The sequence below is a fragment of the Leuresthes tenuis genome, unplaced genomic scaffold (assembly GCF_036924035.1).
Source record: "Leuresthes tenuis unplaced genomic scaffold, fLeuTen1.0.hap1 SCAF_20, whole genome shotgun sequence".
In the NCBI taxonomy this organism is placed as follows: Eukaryota; Metazoa; Chordata; class Actinopteri; order Atheriniformes; family Atherinopsidae; genus Leuresthes; species Leuresthes tenuis.
Window position 1 is genome coordinate 18006243 of NW_027325374.1, and position 20317 is coordinate 18026559.

The 20317-nt window shown below is 40.7% G+C and overlaps 1 protein-coding gene across 1 annotated transcript in view; it reads right to left on the minus strand.

The window, feature by feature from the left end:
* Positions 1-4611: 4611 nt before the first annotated feature.
* arhgap22b (Rho GTPase activating protein 22b) overlaps positions 4612-20317 on the minus strand; it is a 32172-nt gene continuing 16466 nt past the window's right edge. The window contains exons 4-10 of the mRNA XM_072373841.1: positions 12772-12900; positions 9585-9792; positions 9346-9478; positions 9182-9255; positions 8965-9086; positions 7778-8786; positions 4612-7439 (exon numbers count right to left, since the gene is read on the minus strand). Of these exons, the coding sequence (XP_072229942.1) occupies positions 7217-7439; positions 7778-8786; positions 8965-9086; positions 9182-9255; positions 9346-9478; positions 9585-9792; positions 12772-12900 (1898 nt within the window). The 3' untranslated portion in view covers positions 4612-7216. The remainder of the gene's footprint in view (positions 7440-7777; positions 8787-8964; positions 9087-9181; positions 9256-9345; positions 9479-9584; positions 9793-12771; positions 12901-20317) is intronic.

The following is a 20317-nucleotide window of genomic DNA, read 5'->3' on the forward strand; positions in this document are numbered from 1 at the left end:
GAGAGTTTTTTTCAGTTTTTTTCAGTTTTTTTTTTTTTTTGTGGGATGGAGAGTTGTGGGAAGTCGTCAAGTTCGGTCGTGGCGAAAATGGAATGTGCTTCAGTCAAGTAGGGAATCGTGAGACTAAGAGAGCATGCGGACGTTTGTTGTATTCGGTGTCTTGGAGGGATAGCAATTCTGCCGTTTGAAGCAGTGTGACGAGAACACTTCCCATCTGTACGTTGTGATTTAAAAAAAATCCAAAAGCGATTTGATATCTATCTGCGTTGGCCATGCACTGCATACCACACTTGCCTGCAATTATGAATCCAAACTATGTGTAACAAAAAAAACCGAATACAAGCAGCGCCAACGACCAGACTCGCGGGAAAACAAATTATTCTTACTGTATGCAATAATTTTCGCCCTCCGAGTGTATTTCATTTTTGGTTTTTGAAAGGAAAAGTGCCTGTTGTTTGTCGTTCATTCCTGAGTCTGTGGAAGGGAGTGTGTCGGTTTATGTGTAGGCTTTTATGGCGTCTTGATAACAACGGTAGTTTCCATGTCCAAACAGTAACGTGTGGTGGGGTTGTAGTTCTCACAAATGTATTGTATATTTTTCTACTTGTTTCGATTTTGACCCTTCAGCAGGAGACCGCGGTGTCTTGCAGGGTAAGAAAGCGATGGCGTACGTCGGGGGTTCAGGTGCGCAAGCACGTTGGAGTCGTTTTGAGAAGAAAATGCAGTTTTATCAAGGTCTTTCATCAAAGTATAAAAGTCTTTCTTTGGAGTGACAGCAACCGGATTATAGGTTAATAACCTTTTTATTTTTTTTATTTTTTATTTTTTTATACATTTCCTTTGAGTACTTGACAAATGTGTTGATTGACAGAGTAAGAGAAAAATGAACTAAAAGGTTCTACTTAAGGATAAAGCTTTTTGGGTAAAGTTTACTGTTTGAAAGGCAGGTTCAAGGTTTAGTTAGAAAAAGCCCTCAGAAAGGCAGAGCCAAACTACCACAGTGTTTCTTAGTGTGTAAACCTTGTGGTACGAAGAGAACATGCCCCTAACCATCATTATTCTCCTGAATTCCTGCCGTTATTAGGGTTGCCACAAAATGTCTGCGTAAAGAAAACCTATCTGCAACAGATAGGAAGTGATGTTCTCCTGTATTTATAACAAACGGATGCTTACGGTGGGAGATTTAAGATAACTGCTGGGATTGTCTGTGTAACACACCAGCACACAACAGCAAAGAGGCAAGGTTATCTTTAGAGTGTAGCATACACTGTAGCTCTTTGCTATGATGTGCTTGGGCAGCTTTTTGTCTGCCAAATATGTCAAGCTAAAGAGTTTGAACCATCTAGTGGCGTGCATCTTAGATGTTGCTGCACTATGGCTCTTTCAAAACACGTCAAGTCTGTGACAGGCACCAGCTATTCGTAAATCCGCCACAAAGAGTGATTTGCAAAATCGGGTTGCATCATTAAAACTTAATAAATGCATTTGACAGTAAAGGGAAAAAAAAACCTGAGCCAAAGATCCATTAGGCCCTTGTGATGCTTGTAGATCACCTGTAGTGAGATTGGAAGCAGATGGCGCCGTAAAAGAGGTCCATATAACAAATGCCTTTTGTTGCAGGCCAAAAGAAACATATTATAGTCCATTATGAATGTTTTTTTTTTGTTATTGTTGTTTGTTTTTAAGGGATAGATATGTTTCCATTAGTAGGACATATTTAATGTTGCAAATATAATCAGTTATTATCATTTAGTCTGTTAAAAGGAACCATCACCCTTTTTTTTCACTCACGGTACAGAACCTTTTGTGAAATTGAGTTGTAATTTTAGAAGTGCCCCTGCAAAGTGTAGCTTAGTTGTAGCCTTTTCAGACAGCTGCACAGCCATCAATAGATAATCGGACAAAAAAACTTTTAATGAGCTTAATCATTAAAAAAAACATATTATAAAAGTTTAGTTGCTTCAATTATACGCACAGACACTGATATTTTATCCCCAAAGGGTTAGTGAAAAGTTGACTTGGAAAATGGTTTATTAATTCTCAAAAGGGAATTTATATAAACAATTATTTGAAATATATATACAATTATTTAGCCTGTCAGTTAGCGATGCAACGTTTCGTATTTAATACAATTGTAAAACGTTAGCTTGTCAGTTAGCCACACAACCATTCATTTTCACTATATTAACAAGCAAATGTTAGCTTTGCAAAGTCGCTGTGCACCACTTCAACATTAGCCTGTTAGTTAGCTGCACGGGCATAATAAAATAAGAAAAAAGTTAGGTTGTCAGTTACACAACTCTTAACACTCTTTTAACAAGCGAACGTTAGGTCTGGCAATTAGTGAAAATGCTAGCTTAGTCAGCTTGCTGCACAACGCTAACTATCAAATTTTAGCTAACCAATTAGCTGTACAGTCATTGATATTATTCATATTAGACGACAAAGGCTATCTTAATAATTACACAACTGTTAATAAAGCATATCGAAAAGGACATATTGCCATGACAGTTTGCTACACAGTATCACACAAAAGAAGCAAACAGCTTGTCAATCAGCCACGCAACTCTTAATACTAATTTTGTTAAAAAATTTTAGCTTTGCTCCAGATAGGTTCCAGGGGTGTAAAATATCTACACTCGCAAAAGTTTATCTGGTGCAACCCGTTTGAATTTGGTGATTTATAAAAGTGGACTTACTTAACACTTACATTGTAACAAACAGCTGGTGCCACTGCCCACCGCAATGTTGAAGAAATGCTTTTTAATCAGTATCGAGCATCAATATTCAGCTGTGGAGCCAAAAATAATGCAGTATATAACTAAACTGCAGCAATGATAATAGTTTCCAACAGAAAAAAATATTAAATTTCTAACAATTTATGCATGGTAGTACTGTTTAATCAATAAGCAGTGTCACATCTGTATGAAAAGCAGGAGTAATCTAAACAAAACAGCGGAATGTATCCAAATATGATATTGGTTAAAAGTAAAAAATGTAAATCAGAAAAACATTTTTTTTTTTCTTGAAAGTGCTCTTAATTTTCTTAACCCAACGTTAGGGGCATTAATTTGAGTTTTATTCATTTCTTTCTTTTTTTTTCCATCTTAGGTTGTTGTTGCTTTATTAGTAATATTATTACATCTCTACAAACAATTTTCTTCTAATTTAAGTCCGCTTTGATGAACTACCTCACGCTGAGTTTTCTGCCAGTTCGTGCAAATATTTAGTCACCTGCAGAATTAGCTATCGAAGATGTGTGAATAACAGATTCCATTATTTATTTATTTGAAAGTGTACTATTTGTCAGTTTCAGCAGACTTCTAGTTTTGTACATTATGTATACTTCACCCAGAAGTAAGAGAATTGTTATATAAAATATTTTTTTCTTTTTTTGGGGGGTTTGTCTCGGTTTTCTTTTTGTTTTTTTTGTTTGTTTTTTTTAACTAAATGTGCAATACCTTCAGCAAACTGTGCTAGTAATATGTGATGGGCTTAGCCATAGCTGTCTTCTGAAGGTAAAGAAAATGTTTTGGTACCGTCAATCCATGTTTTCCTTCTTTTTTCTTTCTTTCTTTCTTTCTTTCTTTTTTTTTCTTTTTTTTTTTTTTTTTTACAAATAAGATCAATTGTTATTTCTGTGACTTGTTTTTTTAGTCATGATGTTACGTAATCGGTCTTTCCCACCAAAATATCTGTCGGCCGTAATTTGATGTAGAGTCCGAAAGTTCTTTGATTCGCACATTGCTGACAGATTTTGGATATGGGACGTATTCGTATGTTAATAAACACAAAAAAGCTGAGTAAATACCTACAAGAAATCGTTATATGTCTGGTGCTGGTTTGTAATGTTTGCTAGTGAATCCAGCCATGCAACTAGTTTTAAGAATTCCTGGATCTGCGCGTCCCAGCCGCAACCAGTGAAGAAGTGCACTACTAGAATACATGCACTGGGATCTCATGATGCCACCTCCTGGAAATGGAAAAAAAAAATGTACTGCAAATAAAAGAAATACACTTTGGTTCATGATTGTACGTCTTCTTTCCGTATGAACAAATGTTTTGTCTTTGCTTTCATGGAGTTGGGTAAGCTTTGTCGGTACTTGAAAGGCTCCACTGCCTCTGAGGGATGTGGTCTTTCTTTCTTCAAGACCCACATCTTTTCCAGTACTCAGAGCTAATGTTTAACAAACTTCTCAAAAACCCAACAACACAGTAATTTTGAAATGATACTGCAGATTTTACGAGCTAAAGTGTTGAATACTGCTATTGAGTAGCATGATGTGGCACTTCAAAATAAAATGGAAATATACATTTTGTTTTTCTTAGATGTCTGGTTATGTACAACATAGCCAGCTGCTTAAAACAGCTTTTTAAAAAAAAAAAAATTAAAAAAAAATCTGAATTCAGTTCTTTACATGCTGTATTGATATTTTGTTGGTCTAGTTTAGAGGAAAGTGCTTGTAACCAAAGCTGACAACATCTACCGTGTCTGTTTAATGGTCACCTGAAAATTTCACAGCATTTTTAAGACTCCTGTCAAATATGACTCACATGAAAAGGACCTTTTTATTATTTCGCATTCTCTAGAAATTCAAGTGCACCACACAGTTTCACATGTTAGTCACCTTTATTCCCACATATGGCATGGGATTTATTACAACAGTGGAAATCCATAATAAATAAGCACCATAGATGATCAGCAGAGCAATACAAAACAGTTATCCATAGCCATGAGACATACATAAGACGAAAGAAAAGTCCTGTTGGAATGAAAGTACCTGCTTTTGGTTTTGAGATGAGTCTATGAAGGACCGTTTTTTAAACCAGTAAAATAATTCATTGTGATTTAGTTCTTTAGAAAACAATCAAGTTGTCCAACCAAAAGCACACTTTCAAAGAGAATTATAAATGATCATTGGGCCCTTTTTTTGAGGAAAAAACCATCACCAGTGACACTCTGAACGTTCTTTTGGTTGGTAATATGATGCTGATATCCACATGGAATTCTGATCAAATCGATATGTTCATTTGACAAAACAAAAACCTTCACAGTTACACTTTGTAACGAAAAAGACTTATTGCGACACATTTTATAACATGACCAGCAGTACCCTGTGTCTTACGCCACACTGTAGCCATACAGCTGGAGCCAGAAATGCAGGTTGAATGTAAGGAGAGGCTTCCTTTTTGTTACTCAGTTTTTTTTTTTAGGGCTGGTTTTTAATCAATAACACATTCACTACAAGGATACATTCGTAATGCAAAACCTCCACTCAATTCACAATTGACTTTCACAAGAATTGGCACCTTCAAGTGATTTATCAGCATCAGCAGTTTGTTCATTGTATTAAAAAAAAACAAAAAAAAACAATGCAGCCACTGAGTATACTATGGGTAAATATATGCACGTTTCCAGACAAGCAAGCAACATTACATTTTATTTCCTATTTAAACACACTTCCCTGAAGGCACAACCAGGAAACTCCATTGTTTCTCTGAGGGCAGTGTTCAGCTTCATGTGCCAAAATCAACATGGCTTCCAAGCAGGCCATTCTGATCGCTTGTGAGTGAACAGCTGAGGCAGTCCAGCTTTGGTATTTACTGTGTATTGTAAATGAGCCACTTGCAAGTGTACTAGGCTGAAAAATGCTTTCAGAATGGTTTTCATCATCCCTGTTATATTATATGTACATCAAAGGTATATTTACATCAGCAAGAATCAGAATGAATTGAAGACCCAGGCTTTGCCATCAAATGTACTTGGAAACCATGTCGATGGTGACGAGAGAGGCACTGGAAGGGCCTGAGGACAAAGAAGAGTTTGAGGCAGCTGTGGCGGGAGTCCCATCTGTTGATGCTTCAGTTACTACGGAAGAAACCATTTGGGAAATCTTGTTTTCTGAAACCTGCTTTTCCTTTTACGATATACAAACTGAATTCTACAGAAAACCATAGAAGCGCTTGCAGTAAAAATATGGAGGATGATACCAGTTGAGGAACTGCTACTAAAACCTTCACTGTACTTAAAGAACCAGTTCACCCAAATTACATAAAAGTAACTAGTGGTTACTCACTATTAAAACACTTCAATATGCCTAGGATTGGAGATATACTGTACATCAATGGGACTTTTTGCAGTCACCATCCTGGTCAGAATTCAGTTTTGGGCCTCACAACATTACCACAAAATAGCACTTTGGTAAATTTACATTTTAGCAACCGTTTCATTTCCAAAGCCTGGACAAAAAAGAAAGACATTTCATAGCTTCCTCCACTAGATAAATTGACTCTGTACAATGTAACTATTTGCCGTTTTGTTGAATGCTTACTGAGAAGTCAGAAACCACAAAATGTTCAAGCGCTTAAGACAGTTAGCTTAGATTAGCTTAAAGACTCATTTCCTGTTAAAGAAACTAACTAAATTAAAAATGTCTACTTTTGTCTACTGACTTTTAAAATTAGGCGATTGATATGCAAATATGATGTAGCATGATTACTTACCTTTAGGTATTACTAGTGAATTTTTGCTTGTTTGTTTTTCCTTTTCCCCCTCTCTTTGTCTTAAGCTAGGCTAATAGCAACTACTAGCCAGCACTTCCTCAGGTTCAGAGTGGTATCAAACTTAACATATAACCCTCTGTAGGACATTAAATATTCCCCAAAATGTCAGACTATTGCTTTAACATAAATATCCAATGAAGATTAATATCAATCAGCTATCTGCATTAACAGTGACATTTCTAATAACTCTACAGTTTAAGCACAAAATCCATTAACTTAGCGTCCATGTAAAGTAGTGGTTCAAAAAGTCAGTGCTAACCAGTACAGAGAATGTCAGGGATGTTACATTATTTTATATCAGTCTTGTACAGGCACCTGAAATGTTTAAAACACTGCCTTCATAAGATAAACCCTGGAAAATTTGCAAGGAGTGTTGGCTCATCACAAAAGCGCCCTTTTAATGTTCAGTTTCAAGCATGCAAGAGTCAAAATCGTCAAGCGGAGACGATCCTGACAGGGACTACATTTACTACCTTTAGCATTTACTACCATCTCCACATTTCAATTTCAAGCTTGTAGGGAATGTGCAACAACATGCCTTTTTTCATTTCTCTTGTTTTAATCTTCTTCCTAAGGAACGTTCTGATGCACTGAAGATGATGGTAGCCCCTGAAACACTGACAGTCTCACACAAATAAAAGACCATGTTGTATCAAATGTCACTTGTTCTTGCACCCAGGGCCAGATCCCCCAGTGTGGAAAAAAAATCCTCCATCTCTTTCTCCAGAAGTCGGTTGCGGTTTTCTGCATCCTCCCGTGCTCGCTCAGAGTTTCGAAGTTTGATCTCCAGCATGCGTTGTTTCTTCCTCTCTTGTTCCATTTCTTGTTCCAAACGCTCCATCTGGGCACACAGAGCAGCACTGGACTCTTCCAGTCTGAGGGGATGCAGCACAACACACATAAAGGTAGTTTCTTTATGGTCTTACGATAGAGAATGTGGGGTTACAGTGTAACCCTGGTTCTCTGAGAATAGAGAATATCTCTCCACCACATATAGAATATAATATATACAGCAGCACCACTGTAATGTAAAATGAAAACATGACAGACAGAGTGATGCCATAGTTCACTCCATACAGTCTGCAAGGAAGTGTGCCTGGTGCAGAAGTCTAAAACAGACATGACACTTGTATCAACGACACAGTAAGCACCAGGAGAAAATAAACATTAATTGCCTAAACATGACTAAAAAGATCTTGCAACATAGACTTACTTTTGAATCCTGGCCTCATATGTGGACTTCTGCTTCCTCAACTCATCCTTAAGTCCCTCCACCAGACTGCTCAGACTTAAGTTATTCGCATCTCCATCTTCGGTCATGATAATGGACGGCACTCCAGCTGCCAAGGCCAAGTTTCCGTTCTCACTGCAGGCTGCACTGCTAGTGCAAAGTTCCATGGCCTCATAACTGTCCTGCTCAGAGCTGGGCTCTGTCATCATCCCTCCATCCCTTTCTATTTCAGCCTCCCTCTGGCTTTCCAACCACTCCCCCTTTTCACCACCATCTACACCACCACCAAAGTTCTGATGTGCTGAGGGATCCCCGCCAGAGTCAGGGACTGAGATTTCACAGGAGGATGTAGACCACGGTGTGCTGGAGACACTCGGAACACTCCCCACGCTAGAAGAGCAGGTGACATTGTCATAGGTGGACAGTCTCTGGGAGGAGCCGGTAGAGTCCCGATCGCGGGTGGACCGCTCACCTGATGACGTGCGCCGGTGTCCCCTCAAGGAGGACAGACCATTCATGAGCCAGTTACCTCCTCCACCACCACTGGTTGTATCTGCCACTGAGCCCCCAGTGACACTTTGCTTAGTTTGAGGCTGCGAACGAGGTGCCGAGGAGCTTTTAAATGAGTATTTCCAGGAAGGCATGGTCTTGGCTTGTTTACTAGGGCTGACCACTGGCTCACCCTTCCCTGTTGAAGATCCAAGTTTTGTTCCAGGGTTCGGGTTAGGAGCCTGTGTGGGAGCGACAGCTGCGCACAGTTTGGCATCCAGGGACGAGGCACTGCTGTGAAGTTCTTGGTCGGGGTTGGAAACGGGACAGCTTTGTAGGTCCTCTTCCGAGATCCATGCTCCTAGGCTGCGGTGTTGGAGCTGATGCCCCTGGACAGGTACCTCAGTTTGAGGTATAATGGCTCGTTCCTGGTCCCTCCCTGAGTACAATCGGTTGTGTTCCCTAATGAGGACTGTCATTAGATGCTGGACCAGAGAGGTTCCTAGACAATGTAGACCACATTCAGGCAGATTATCGTGAAAGTTACAGTGAATTTTACTTGGTTCAATCTGCCCCTACAAAATGTTTAATAGTGTTATCAGATGGGACTACTACGGTGAGTAATGTGTTGAATGAAACACTTTGGGGACAAATTTGAATAATTATTAAGTTGTGCATACCTTCCATGATAGTAACTGGGTCCTCCATCTTGGGACGAAGAATATTTGGTCCAAATACTGTGGCGAGGTTCTGGACACTCATCTTGTTCTCGTTACAGTGGGACTGGACCTCATCTAGAAACCTATAGACAGATAATCGTGTGAAGACTGGGACAGAAAAATACATAATTTTTGAAAAATCATCAAGTCTAAACAAAAGGGGTAGGGGGGGACTTACTTGCATATGTACTTGAGGAGATTGAAGTTAGGTAGAGGTAGAGTGCTAACTTGATTTTCAAGCTCCTGGACCCCCTGATATAAAACACAAAACACACTGTAGCACTCATTCTATACACAATGGCACCCAAATAATACACAGACAAAGAAGGAATCTGCACAAACCTCTTCCTCATCTTTGGCCAAAAGCTGTGCACAGGTTAGAAAGTCTTCATATTTGGAGAAGGGGATCACTGGTTCAGGCAGCTCTCGCAGGTACAATTTTAACAATGATGCCACCGTGTGGACTTCTGTGTTACTGCAAGTTAATACACAATAAATAGAAAGAAATAGTACAGGAAAGGAAGGTGCATCAGGACTGTAAAAAATAAAAATCAGAGATTCTAGATAGATGCTCTCTCTACCTGTCAAACAGAGGCTTGTCCCCGCAGTCGAAGGCCTCCTGAAGCTCTTTGACCAGGTTGGCCTGTCCGGGCATCCGGAAGAGACCCTCCTCATCCAGACCCCTCTCTCGAATGAAGTCCACACACTGCTCCACCAACAGGGGGGCCAGGCGGGGGCCAAACTTTCTCTCATACTGCACCGTGTCCTCTAGACGCTGGCCAAATATCCCTGAGGATGAACAAAGAAAACATAGAGAGAGACAGTGCATTTGGTGGGTTGAAGCTTTACTAGGTTAGATGTTTTTCTTTCTTTCTTCTGAGTACACATATATAAAGATTTCAAGAAAATACAGAAATTAAACGTATTCATTGAGTACAAATGCATTTTTGCTTGGACTGAGACATGCTACTTTACTGCGATTAGAGCACGAGCAAGACTGCTGTATGATACTGCTCAGTTTGTCACATAAAGGACCTTTAAAAAAGTTTGCAGATAGATCCTGTATTTGTGGAAATCACATGGACTATTCCTCATTTTCACACAGAATTGACTACAAGACTCTCAAGATAAAGATAAATACTCTGTCTTAAACAGGGCACCCTAAAAGCATCTTTAAACCAAGTTAATTGGCCGCCGCTAATTACCTGTTGATTGACTGCAGCAGTCGCAGCTGGCTGACAGCTCGCAGTAATCGTAGTATTTCACCGTACAGGAGCTGCACAGCAGCAGAGAGCTTCTCTCATACATACCCAAATCACATTTCACTAAGTTAGTCCATTCCGTGTATGGCATTTGGTTTTTGGATATCGCAGATTAATAATTTATTTCCGAGTCCCTGCACCGTATAAAGAAGTTGAGGAAAAAGACAGAGGCGAAGAGGGAGCAGAGAAATATGGCCGGTAGCAGACGGGGGGGTCAGTGTGCTGACTGTGGAGCTGCTGTTAATGACAGGTCTGCAAGTTGGCGAAAGATCTATTCTGGACAGGCCTGTGAATCTGAGAGGGAGGCTGGAAATATGTCCGCGCCACAGTGAGTAACCGTTGATGTAATTTAGTAATAGTAACTGCGTCACCAACCCCGGTCTGAGATCACAGAGTACATTTAGGAATAAATTAATTTAGTTGCCTCCTCTCCCTTGCATTTTTTAAAAAAATATTTATTTGGTTTTAAACTAAACAAACCACATTTTAGATTAAGAACGCATATAAAGAGGACTGGTCTATTAAAGCAAAACTGAACTAATGTTAAACAGATTTTTTTTTTTTTGCTTGACACCATTGTTTTTAGATTTTGGAGGATTCAAATTGTTTGGATAGGGAAAAGTTAGTTATTTTCTTTTTATCTCCATCTAAATTTTCAAGTTCAAAGTTATCGAAGTTTTCAAAGTTCAACTTTTTGTAAGATATCAAGTAGGCAATTTAAACCACCCTCAAATGAAACCTGTAATATGTGTAAAGACGTTTTTTTGACATGCACTGCCATGCTAACTTATCAAGTATTAGCATATGTTTTTATGTAAATGAAAGCTAAAACCTTCCAATCTAGAGCCTAATGACCAGTAGCTGCCCACTCCATTGTTTTACCAAAAGAGTTATTAAATTATTAAACTAATTAAAACATTTTTTTAAATCTGTAACCATTTTCAAATGAGCTTCGAGTCTTAATTGCCGGTTTAAAATCTCATTGTCATTAACATGCTTCGAATTTCAAAAGGCAAAGCTGGTAATGGACAAAATGCAAAAATTGAATATGTGAAATTAACATTTCACTAACGAATAGGTTACGTGGTAGTTTGAGTTTACAGTCTTGCTTTGAATTAACTTAATTGTTGAGAGGCAGTTAAAGCTGTTGAGGTTGGATACAACAAATGGAACTTTATCACATTTAAAAGGAACTTCAGGCTTTAATTGGCAAATATCAATTTATCATACATCCTAAATGTGAGAATTTCTTTACAAGGAATATTGAAGTAACTTCTGTATTTGCATAATAGAACGACCGTTTTTATTATGCCAATATAAAGAGTGCACACTAGATAAATAGATTATATTTCTGCCACTGTGGACTGTTAAACCATTACAGAGGTGGAGATTTTATGGATTGGTAAAGAATTACTCAAAGTTCAGTGAGAAACAAGTGTGAAGTTTTGGTATAATGTTTCAAACATTCAAATAACAGGAAGTTACTTGAATAAAAAGTGGATTTTTATCAATCATGGTGTGGTTATAAAATCAGGATTTTTATTAGAGCAGAGCGACACCCTAGACTATTAGGAAGAAAAAAAAAAACCACCTCAGGAAAAGTTGTCCAAAAGAAAACAACAAAAATCCAGATCAGACTTGTGACGTCACACGCTCTGTCAACGGTGCGTTACTTTGCATTTATGCTCCTATTAATATAGTGCTTATTGGTAACCCCACACCTTGCTGTTCAGCTGCTCTCTGTGAGCTCCCAGCCAGACATGCCTCGGTTTATTTCGGCCCCTCTGTCAAGTTCACTAGTCTGACATGCAGACGGGTGACAATTAACGACAGGTCAGCTGCTGTGTCGAAACACTAGAGACTTTGTTTAAAAAAAGGAAAACGGGATTAGCTTCGACCTCCCACATCCTGTATACAGCACACGATGTGTGATTGGAAATTGACTTTTGGTGGGAATTTAAGTTGAAGATTGTAATTACAAATGACAAACGAGCTCCCTACTGTGCAGTCTGATTTGTAGGCCAAATGTCCTGTTTCTGAATTTACAGCCGCAGCTTACTGGAATAGACCGCCTGCAGACGCTGATCCCGTTTCTCCAGTCGGATACAGATGTTTAAGTCCAAGAACTGAGACACAGTGGTGCTCGTGCTAAGAGTTTGTGACTTTCATAAAGTAGAACAGAGACGGGCCGGAGATGTGGTCTGCTGTTGTCTTTTTCTGCTTGAACGGCAAGATCTTATTTCAAATATAGTTGGGAGACTGGAGCCTGCAGGGCTGATAGGAAATGAAGACCTCCTGGCTTATGAAGGTATGCTTCAAACTTAATTGGCATTGAAGTATTTTTAGAAAAGCTTTTTTTCCTGTCCTTTACCCAGAAACAGAAGCTATCTCAGTCCATTTGAACTTTGAATTTTTAATAGCACAAATCTTTGAAGGCTGATAATCTGTTTGCAAGTGTAGCAGTCGCCACATTCCTTTTGTTTCAGTTCAGAGGATCTAGGTTTACCTCCTCCAAACGGCGCCCAGATGACCCGCCGTATGGCCTTGACCCAATCATCCATGTCTGTCTGGGAGTTTGCCATGAGCAGGAAGGATTCATGGCTGATGGGGGCCCGGTCTTTCTCTCCAGTTCCACCTGTGGGGCCAAACATAAGGAGCATGTGAGTACAGCAGATCCACCCCACTTATCTTTTACGTTATACAGTTAATGTTTCATGTTTTCATTTGTGTTGTTGTCATATCTTAATAACTGATTTAGGCAGGAAAAATTATAATTTTTTCTTTTCAGGGTGATTTTGATGACATTTGTGGGTTATTATGAGACAGTTTGTCTGTCCACTGAATTTCCTTTACAACCAGGAGATGTAAAGGTCTTATATTTTAGTGATCCATACATCAACATCCTTAAGCCTGCAGATGCCGTGTAGTGTTCTGTAATGGCAGTTTACCTTAATGTCATCTGAGTGCAGTGTTTTAGATGTAGACAGTTGAAACTGCTCAAAGGCATTAACAAATTATCGCCTGGATTACATAAACTGTAATTGGTGTATTTCTTTAAATTGACGTTAGATAAATTCTATTAAACAGGTTTTTTTTGTTTAAATCAACATGCAGTAATGGTTTCTAAACACAAGATGGTGCTGAAGTTCTGCAGAGGATGCTCTTGTTTGTGGCTCATCCTGATCAGCATGTAAGGAGTTCAGATGCAGAAATGGCCTCATGTACTCCCTTTTTTTTTTTTTTTTTTTTTTTTTTGGTTGGTTTAACTGTGCATGACAACAACAGTTGTGTGTAACCATGTGAAATGTATCGAACACTACGATTAAAAAAGCACATTGTGGATCATGAAGTTGAGGTAGGAACAATGAACGCGTTTGTTTTGCAGAAAAATGACAAAATGTAACAAATGGCAAATGCGTCATCATCTCTTACTGTGCGTACAGGATTTCTTTTAGCCATATATTGAAGTTATTTGGGGAATGCCGCTTCTCTGGTTGCTTAAATTGGGCAGTTTGTGTCAGATGGGGGGGTGTTGCTGCAGTCATTGTTGTCCCAGTCATTTAGCTGTGAGAGGCGAAACCAAATATCAACAGCAGTGCTATTAAGCTCAGGGCCATTGTCACCCAGCTTTTCAAAGTCTCACGGTCCTGACGAACGCTGCTCTGCTGGCAATAGCAAAAAGGGGGATTTACAATTATTAGATGTTTTATCTCCTTTCATGACCACTAGTAATTGATTTACGCTATTGTATTTAAATGCGTGCTTGAACTTGACATTAGGAAAAGAGGCATGAAAAAGGCCTCCTTGGTTTTGAAAAATATATTGAGATGTGGACATGAAGGAGCCTGGACACATCCAATACATCTAATGCTATCATGCAACACAAACACGCACAGACTGAGCCACTTAAATCAATCCTAACATACCCAGTGGGCTTCAGAACTCTGGGAACATCCAAGCTTGGATTGACAAGGCGTACAAGGATCCCTTTTGGAGCCTATTAAGATAAAGCCGAGAGCAGGGTTTACAGAGGCGCACGTTTAATTGAGTTTTTCTCAAAGCTCTTGTGATGAATCTGATCGTAGTCCCTCCACACGGCAGTCAGCGGCTGACATTTGAAACTGCGAGGAGGCTGAATGTTTACAGCACACGCACTTCTGCTCTCACTGAACACACACCTCTGCTTTTCCTCTTAAATGTCAGCCGGCGCTCAGATGCTTCTGAACGGGAGATGAGTGGAACTGAAGAGAAGGTGGAAGGAAGGCGCTTGAGTCCTTTCCTCGCTGAAGCAGTTTGAACATTAAACTGCCAAGATGGCTTGATAGAGCTGTCGGATGAAATATTGCACGTTTGAGGCAGTTGAGCATCAATGGCTTAAAGAGACCTGCCAGCACTCGCCGAGAAAGTCGGCCCATTACTCAACTGGGAAGTAACGGTTCCATTACTGGGTGCGTAACAACATTGGCAGTCGGCCTACCTTTGGTGGCATTTACTGACGTTGCTGGCTTAAGGTTAGACCTGAAAATTATATGTAGAGCTCAGTTGTCCCATCAGGTTAACTTGTGTGGTGCAACCACCTCACCAGTTCAAAGCAAGTTCATCCCTGACTCTAATGGGCCTGTGTAGGGTTGGTAATTACAGAAACTTGTAATGCAAAGACAGAGCAACCACACTATGAACCTCCAACTTAACCTCCCAAAAACTGAACTGCTTGTCTTCCCAGCCAAACCGTCCATACACCACAGCATCTGCATCCAAACTGAATCCCTATCTCTTGCTCCATCAAAGGTTGCTAAAAACTTGGGTGTCATGATTGATGACCAACTAACCTTCAAAGATCACGTTACCTTGGTTGCTCGTTCGTGCCGCTTTGCATTACTAAACATAAGAAAGATCAGACCATACCTAACCCAACATGCCACCCAGCTCCTGGTGCAGGCCATGGTCATCTCCCGCCTTGACTACTGCAATGCTCTCCTAACTGGTCTCCCAGCCTGTGCTGTGAAACCTCTGCAGATGGTCCAGAACGCGGCGGTGCGTCTGGTCTTCGATCAGCCTAAAAGAGCACACGTCACCCCTCTGTTCATTGAGCTCCACTGGCTGCCCTTAGCCGCCCGCATCAAATTCAAGTCACTGTTAGCTACAAAGTGCTTAATGGAACGGCTCCCATCTACTTGAATGCTCTTGCAAAGGCTTATGTCACAACTCGGTCCCTCCGTTGGTCCCAGGATTGTCGTCTAGCAGTGCCTACATCACGCCTAAGACAATCCAAACTCTTTTCATGTGTCATCCCACGATGGTGGAATGACCTACCGAGCGCTACCAGAACAGGGGCGTCCCTGTCTATCTTCAAGAAGCTCTTGCAAACCCAGCTCTTCAGAGAGCACCTCCTATCCTAGCACTTACCTTGTACTTACCTACCCCCTCTATCTTTGCACTTTCTCTTTCTGCACTTCCTTCTATGCCTGCACCCTATCTCTACTCTGTCACCTCTGACAGAGTCGGACTAGTGGGTTCCTTCTTTCTTCTTGAAAAAGTTTCTTGTTAGCTTTTTATATAGCTTGTTATATCTTCATTTGTAAGTCGCTTTGGATAAAAGCGTCTGTTAAATACATAAACCTATGCAGTCAGGATAAAACAATTAAAATCCTTTGGGGATAGACCTGTGTTGCCCGTTTAGGCCACCAGTTGAGATGGGAGTCACATGGTCTGCTAGGAGCCAGCTGAAGAAGAAGCGGGGACAAAACCTCTAATCTGCCAGGTAACAGCATAGAGTTGAAAATTTCAGCAATGGCAAAATCTCCGGGCAAGCAATCATTACTTTCGCCACCATCCCCTCCCACAGAGAAACTCCTTTCAGCAGCAAAGATACTAAATGAAGGAAGAAGGGGAGAAAAAAATAGCCTAAATAAGAAAACATGGGTGTTGCTTTTCTTTGCCAGAAACTCCTTTTGTACTGAAACCTGATGCAGAAACTTTTCTTCTTTGACTGTTCTGTCAGAAGGTTAGTTTGTTAACGCTGTGGATGCAGCTCGTGTTGTGGAAGCAGTGCTCAGTTTCCTCCGTCTCGTATGTGTGATCAACCAAAGAAGCATGGCTGGTTAATAAGAATGTGTTTTTTGTAGCAGTAAGATGGAAACATATGAGGAAATGGTGACAGCGTTGTTGGCTTATTGATATTTGAGCTAAATTTAGGAAATGTCTAACTTGTTGTTTTTTTTTTGTTTTTTTTTTTTCAGTTAAAGTGTAGTAATGTAACACTGTATACACACAATCATCAACTCATACCTATGTTAGCTGCTTTAAAGAAGACTAATGGATGATTAATAAGTGAAATCGCAGATATTGTTGATTACAGAAATGCGTAAAATTGCGCAGCATCGGACAGAAACTGACAGTTGGCAGACGAGTAGAAGCTGGCTTCAGAGGACTATAAAAGACACTATTGGAGGCTAATGGCCAGTCAGGCGAATCTAAAGTATTAAACTGACTTTTCTGTGCAGGGACTCCACCTATAATGTAGCTGACCTCGGCAAACACTGATGTGCTTTCGACATTGTTTCTGTTTTCAGGGGTTTGATACACGAAGCATGTTGCTGGTTGCATTCTTTCACTCGCTACCTCGTGTTGCTCTTTTTACTGTGAGATTGGGGCATTCGTCACAGGGCCACAGCTGGCTGATATGCTGGAATTGGTGTGTATTTAAAAAAATAAAAAAATAAAAATCTGAGTGGAGACCGGATGGACAAGAGGAAGGCAGGGTGAAAAGTGAGCTAAACATTGGACTGGGCAGTACCTGCTTGGACCATCTTGCATTGGGCCTGGTGCCAACTTGTTATGCCGCTAAGTTGTAACGCAGCAGTAACCCCGTTCAAACTGCCCACAGCACCGGCTTCAGTTCTGAAGAACCAGACCCAAATGCTCAAAGCAATAAAGAATCTACAGTAAGTGACTGGAATGGAACCTTTGTCTCATCACTGAACGTATTGGAACTGTACTCGGCATAGAAGACGGTTCTAACTGTTCAGAAAAAGAAAGTGGAACATGAACTAACTCTGACTGCACTTTTCTCCTCTGTTGGGAACCCCAGAGTCTGACTGAAATTTTTCCAGGGTATATGTTAAATCTTCCTTTTATTTTTGATTTTAAAGAGGCTGTAAGTACCAGCAACATGTCATGGAGACTGCGTGTTGCCCTGTGGATCGGGCCTACTACTTTGATAAAGTGGCTGGGTTTTAACTTTATATAAGACCTCTGTGCTACTTATTGTTGGCTCTGAGTGATTGAGGGAGAACAATTTGAAGGCAACTAATAGCTTTAAAGATTAGAGCACAAGCCCTGTTACTCAGTAGCAACAGTATGCAAGGATTAGGCTTGCTCGACAAAATGTACGTAAAAGTTTGTTTTTCTAAAGTCTGCTGAAGTGTCAGAATTCTTGGAAAAACATCTTCTAGCTATTAAGAAACAGGAATTGAAAGAAAAGGAGAAGAAGCATCGACGACTAAACGAGGACACGAGTTTGAGAAATGACCTGTTGGCTCAATCCAGCACACACTGCAGTGTACACGACAAGCTCCTGCTGTCTGTGTGCAGCAGGGCCGGTACAGAGCAGTATTACCCATCAGTCAGCCAAGTCACCGCCAAGAGAGACTCATTTGGCTGTAAGAAACTTGGTCAAAAATTGGCCACCCAAACTCGTATGTGTGCACACACATGTTGCAGTTACAAGTTACTCATTTTACAGCAGAACTCTGCACTAAAAGTCCAACTGTTAATGCCTTGCTGCGTGCAGAATATTTGAAACCACATCGTGCCCTAAAAGTCTTCTCTGTGAGACGCGTAAGGGGCACGAGCAGGGCAAGAAGAGGCTAAACCTGCTGTAAATCAGAGATTCCAGCAGTCTCAAAGCTACTCCACCTCTCTGCCTCTTGTAAAAAAAAAGAAAAAAAATCTCCAGCATCTGTTTCCCGTTACCTTGGAGATGTTGTTTCTTCAGTCTGTCCGGCTTGCAGCAGACCGGCCCCATGTCTGAGCGAGCGACCGGCTCCGGCCTAAAGCTGCAGCATGAAGAAGCTCCTCTGACAGGACGGCGTCCGTTTGGAGGCAGAGCAGCACGCAGGTAGCACTGACGGTCCGAACCTGCCAGTGAGGCATGCTCGACACCAGCGGAAACCCCTCAAATGAGCCTTACTTTTTTTTTCTTACTCGTTTTTTTTTATTCACTCTTTCCTTCCTGTCTCTCTCATTCAGCAGCACAGGCAGCAGGTCCGTTCCCTCAGGCCCCCTGGGGAGATGCAAATCCCTGAGGAGGAGTGGAACAACGCTCTCTCTCTCTGTACTTCTCTGTGTGAGAGAGAGCAGTAACTGGGAGGTGGGCTGTCCTCCAGTCTTTGTTAAACAAACTCATACACACACTTACACACACACACACAGGGAAAACAGACAATGCCAATCAAGCTCTGCGAACACAGGCAGCAGAGACTTTTTATTCTCTCTGAAGTCGCACAGGGTTTATGCTCCTGTGAATGTGCCAAAGCCTGGAAACTTTTACACACTTTAGAACAAGTTCAAGACTTGCATGTTTAAATATATATATATATTTTTATTTATTTTTTGTCCTCTTGACCACAAGGCAGATGAAGCCAAATCATCCCAGGCAGACATTCATCCTTCTGCTGGTTTAGAAATTGCCTGCTGTTAACGGCTGTTTGGAGCCGGCTTTAACTATGTTTCTTCGGTGGAAGTTGCCACATTTTTTTACAGAGTCAAGAAAAATAATCAATAATATACTCTTGTCTGTATAAACCTCGAGGAAGCCAGCATGTGACAATTGAGCATAAAGACTAAAAGCATGAGGAGAATAACGAGAGAGGCGGGTAAACAGGAAGGCGCTTCATAAAGCTTTTTACTTCCCAACTCAAATGTTTTGTGGCTGATGGGAACAACTCCGAAAATCATAAGAGGTGGAACGTGGGCCGACTTAGAGGTGATTTAAGCTTTGATGTCGAGTTAGATCCGGACTGAGTATTTATTTGTTCAACCTCGAAGGTATGCAGTCTGACCTGATGCACGAACAAGAACAAACACCATCCACAGCAAAGAAAGCCACATAAATAACACCTCTGCTGAACTCTGAAACGCCTTGTTGGCAGTCTCAGCTTTTCTTTTACATCCCTAATTAAGACATTTGCCTGGTTCCGGCCGAGTGGGTCACTTGGTTCATCTCAAGCGAGGAGGAGTTGCCTTGCACCGCACTATTTTGGATCACTGTTTGTGGGTTAATGGTTCAGGTCAGAGGCCAATGACGTGTCTCTTTGTTTCGGGTCAGAAAGCGGGGCTCCCTTCTGTCGAGCGGGTCTGTGTTGTTGCTTCTTGACAAAAATGGACCAATTACTGTCTGAACTGCTGCGCCACGATAATGAATTGGCCTAAACTGTATTTTCTGTGTGTTTGTGGGTGGATTCCCCAGTGGCCTAAAATTGCATCACACTACCACAGCAGAGGGGTTACAGCTTGGATTCAGTTATTGAATACAAAAAATGTTTTAAGCCAATTATTTGCCTTTTTCCTTCATGCCTGCAGGGTCCCTAAATGGACAAACTTCTCCACAAGCAAATTCTTTTGCATATAAGTGAAAGTTTGAGTGAAAGGCAACCAGAACTTGAAATCCTGTTTATATGTATTTACATGTTTGCTGTTAACGAAATGAGCAAATGTTCACTTCTAAAGCTGAATTGATCAGTTTACCAATTGCTCCAACTCCAGATAGCCTCTGCTCTCCTGATGGTTGAATGAATAATGTTCGGGGATTTATCGACGCTTGCTGAGGTTCTTTGTGTTGTGAAATCCTAAAGATTGCTTTGAAACATGAGAGGAAGCACAAACCTCTTTGAAATATCTCTTCCACACAATGTACAGTCTGAAATCTCCAAGTCTATTAATTTCATACAACAGTAATGAGTTAAACCCTCATCGGCGTAAGCTGATTAGACTGGAGGAAGAAACCGGAGACCAACTCGTGCTGCTTCCTCTGAAATGTGAATGATCCCAAT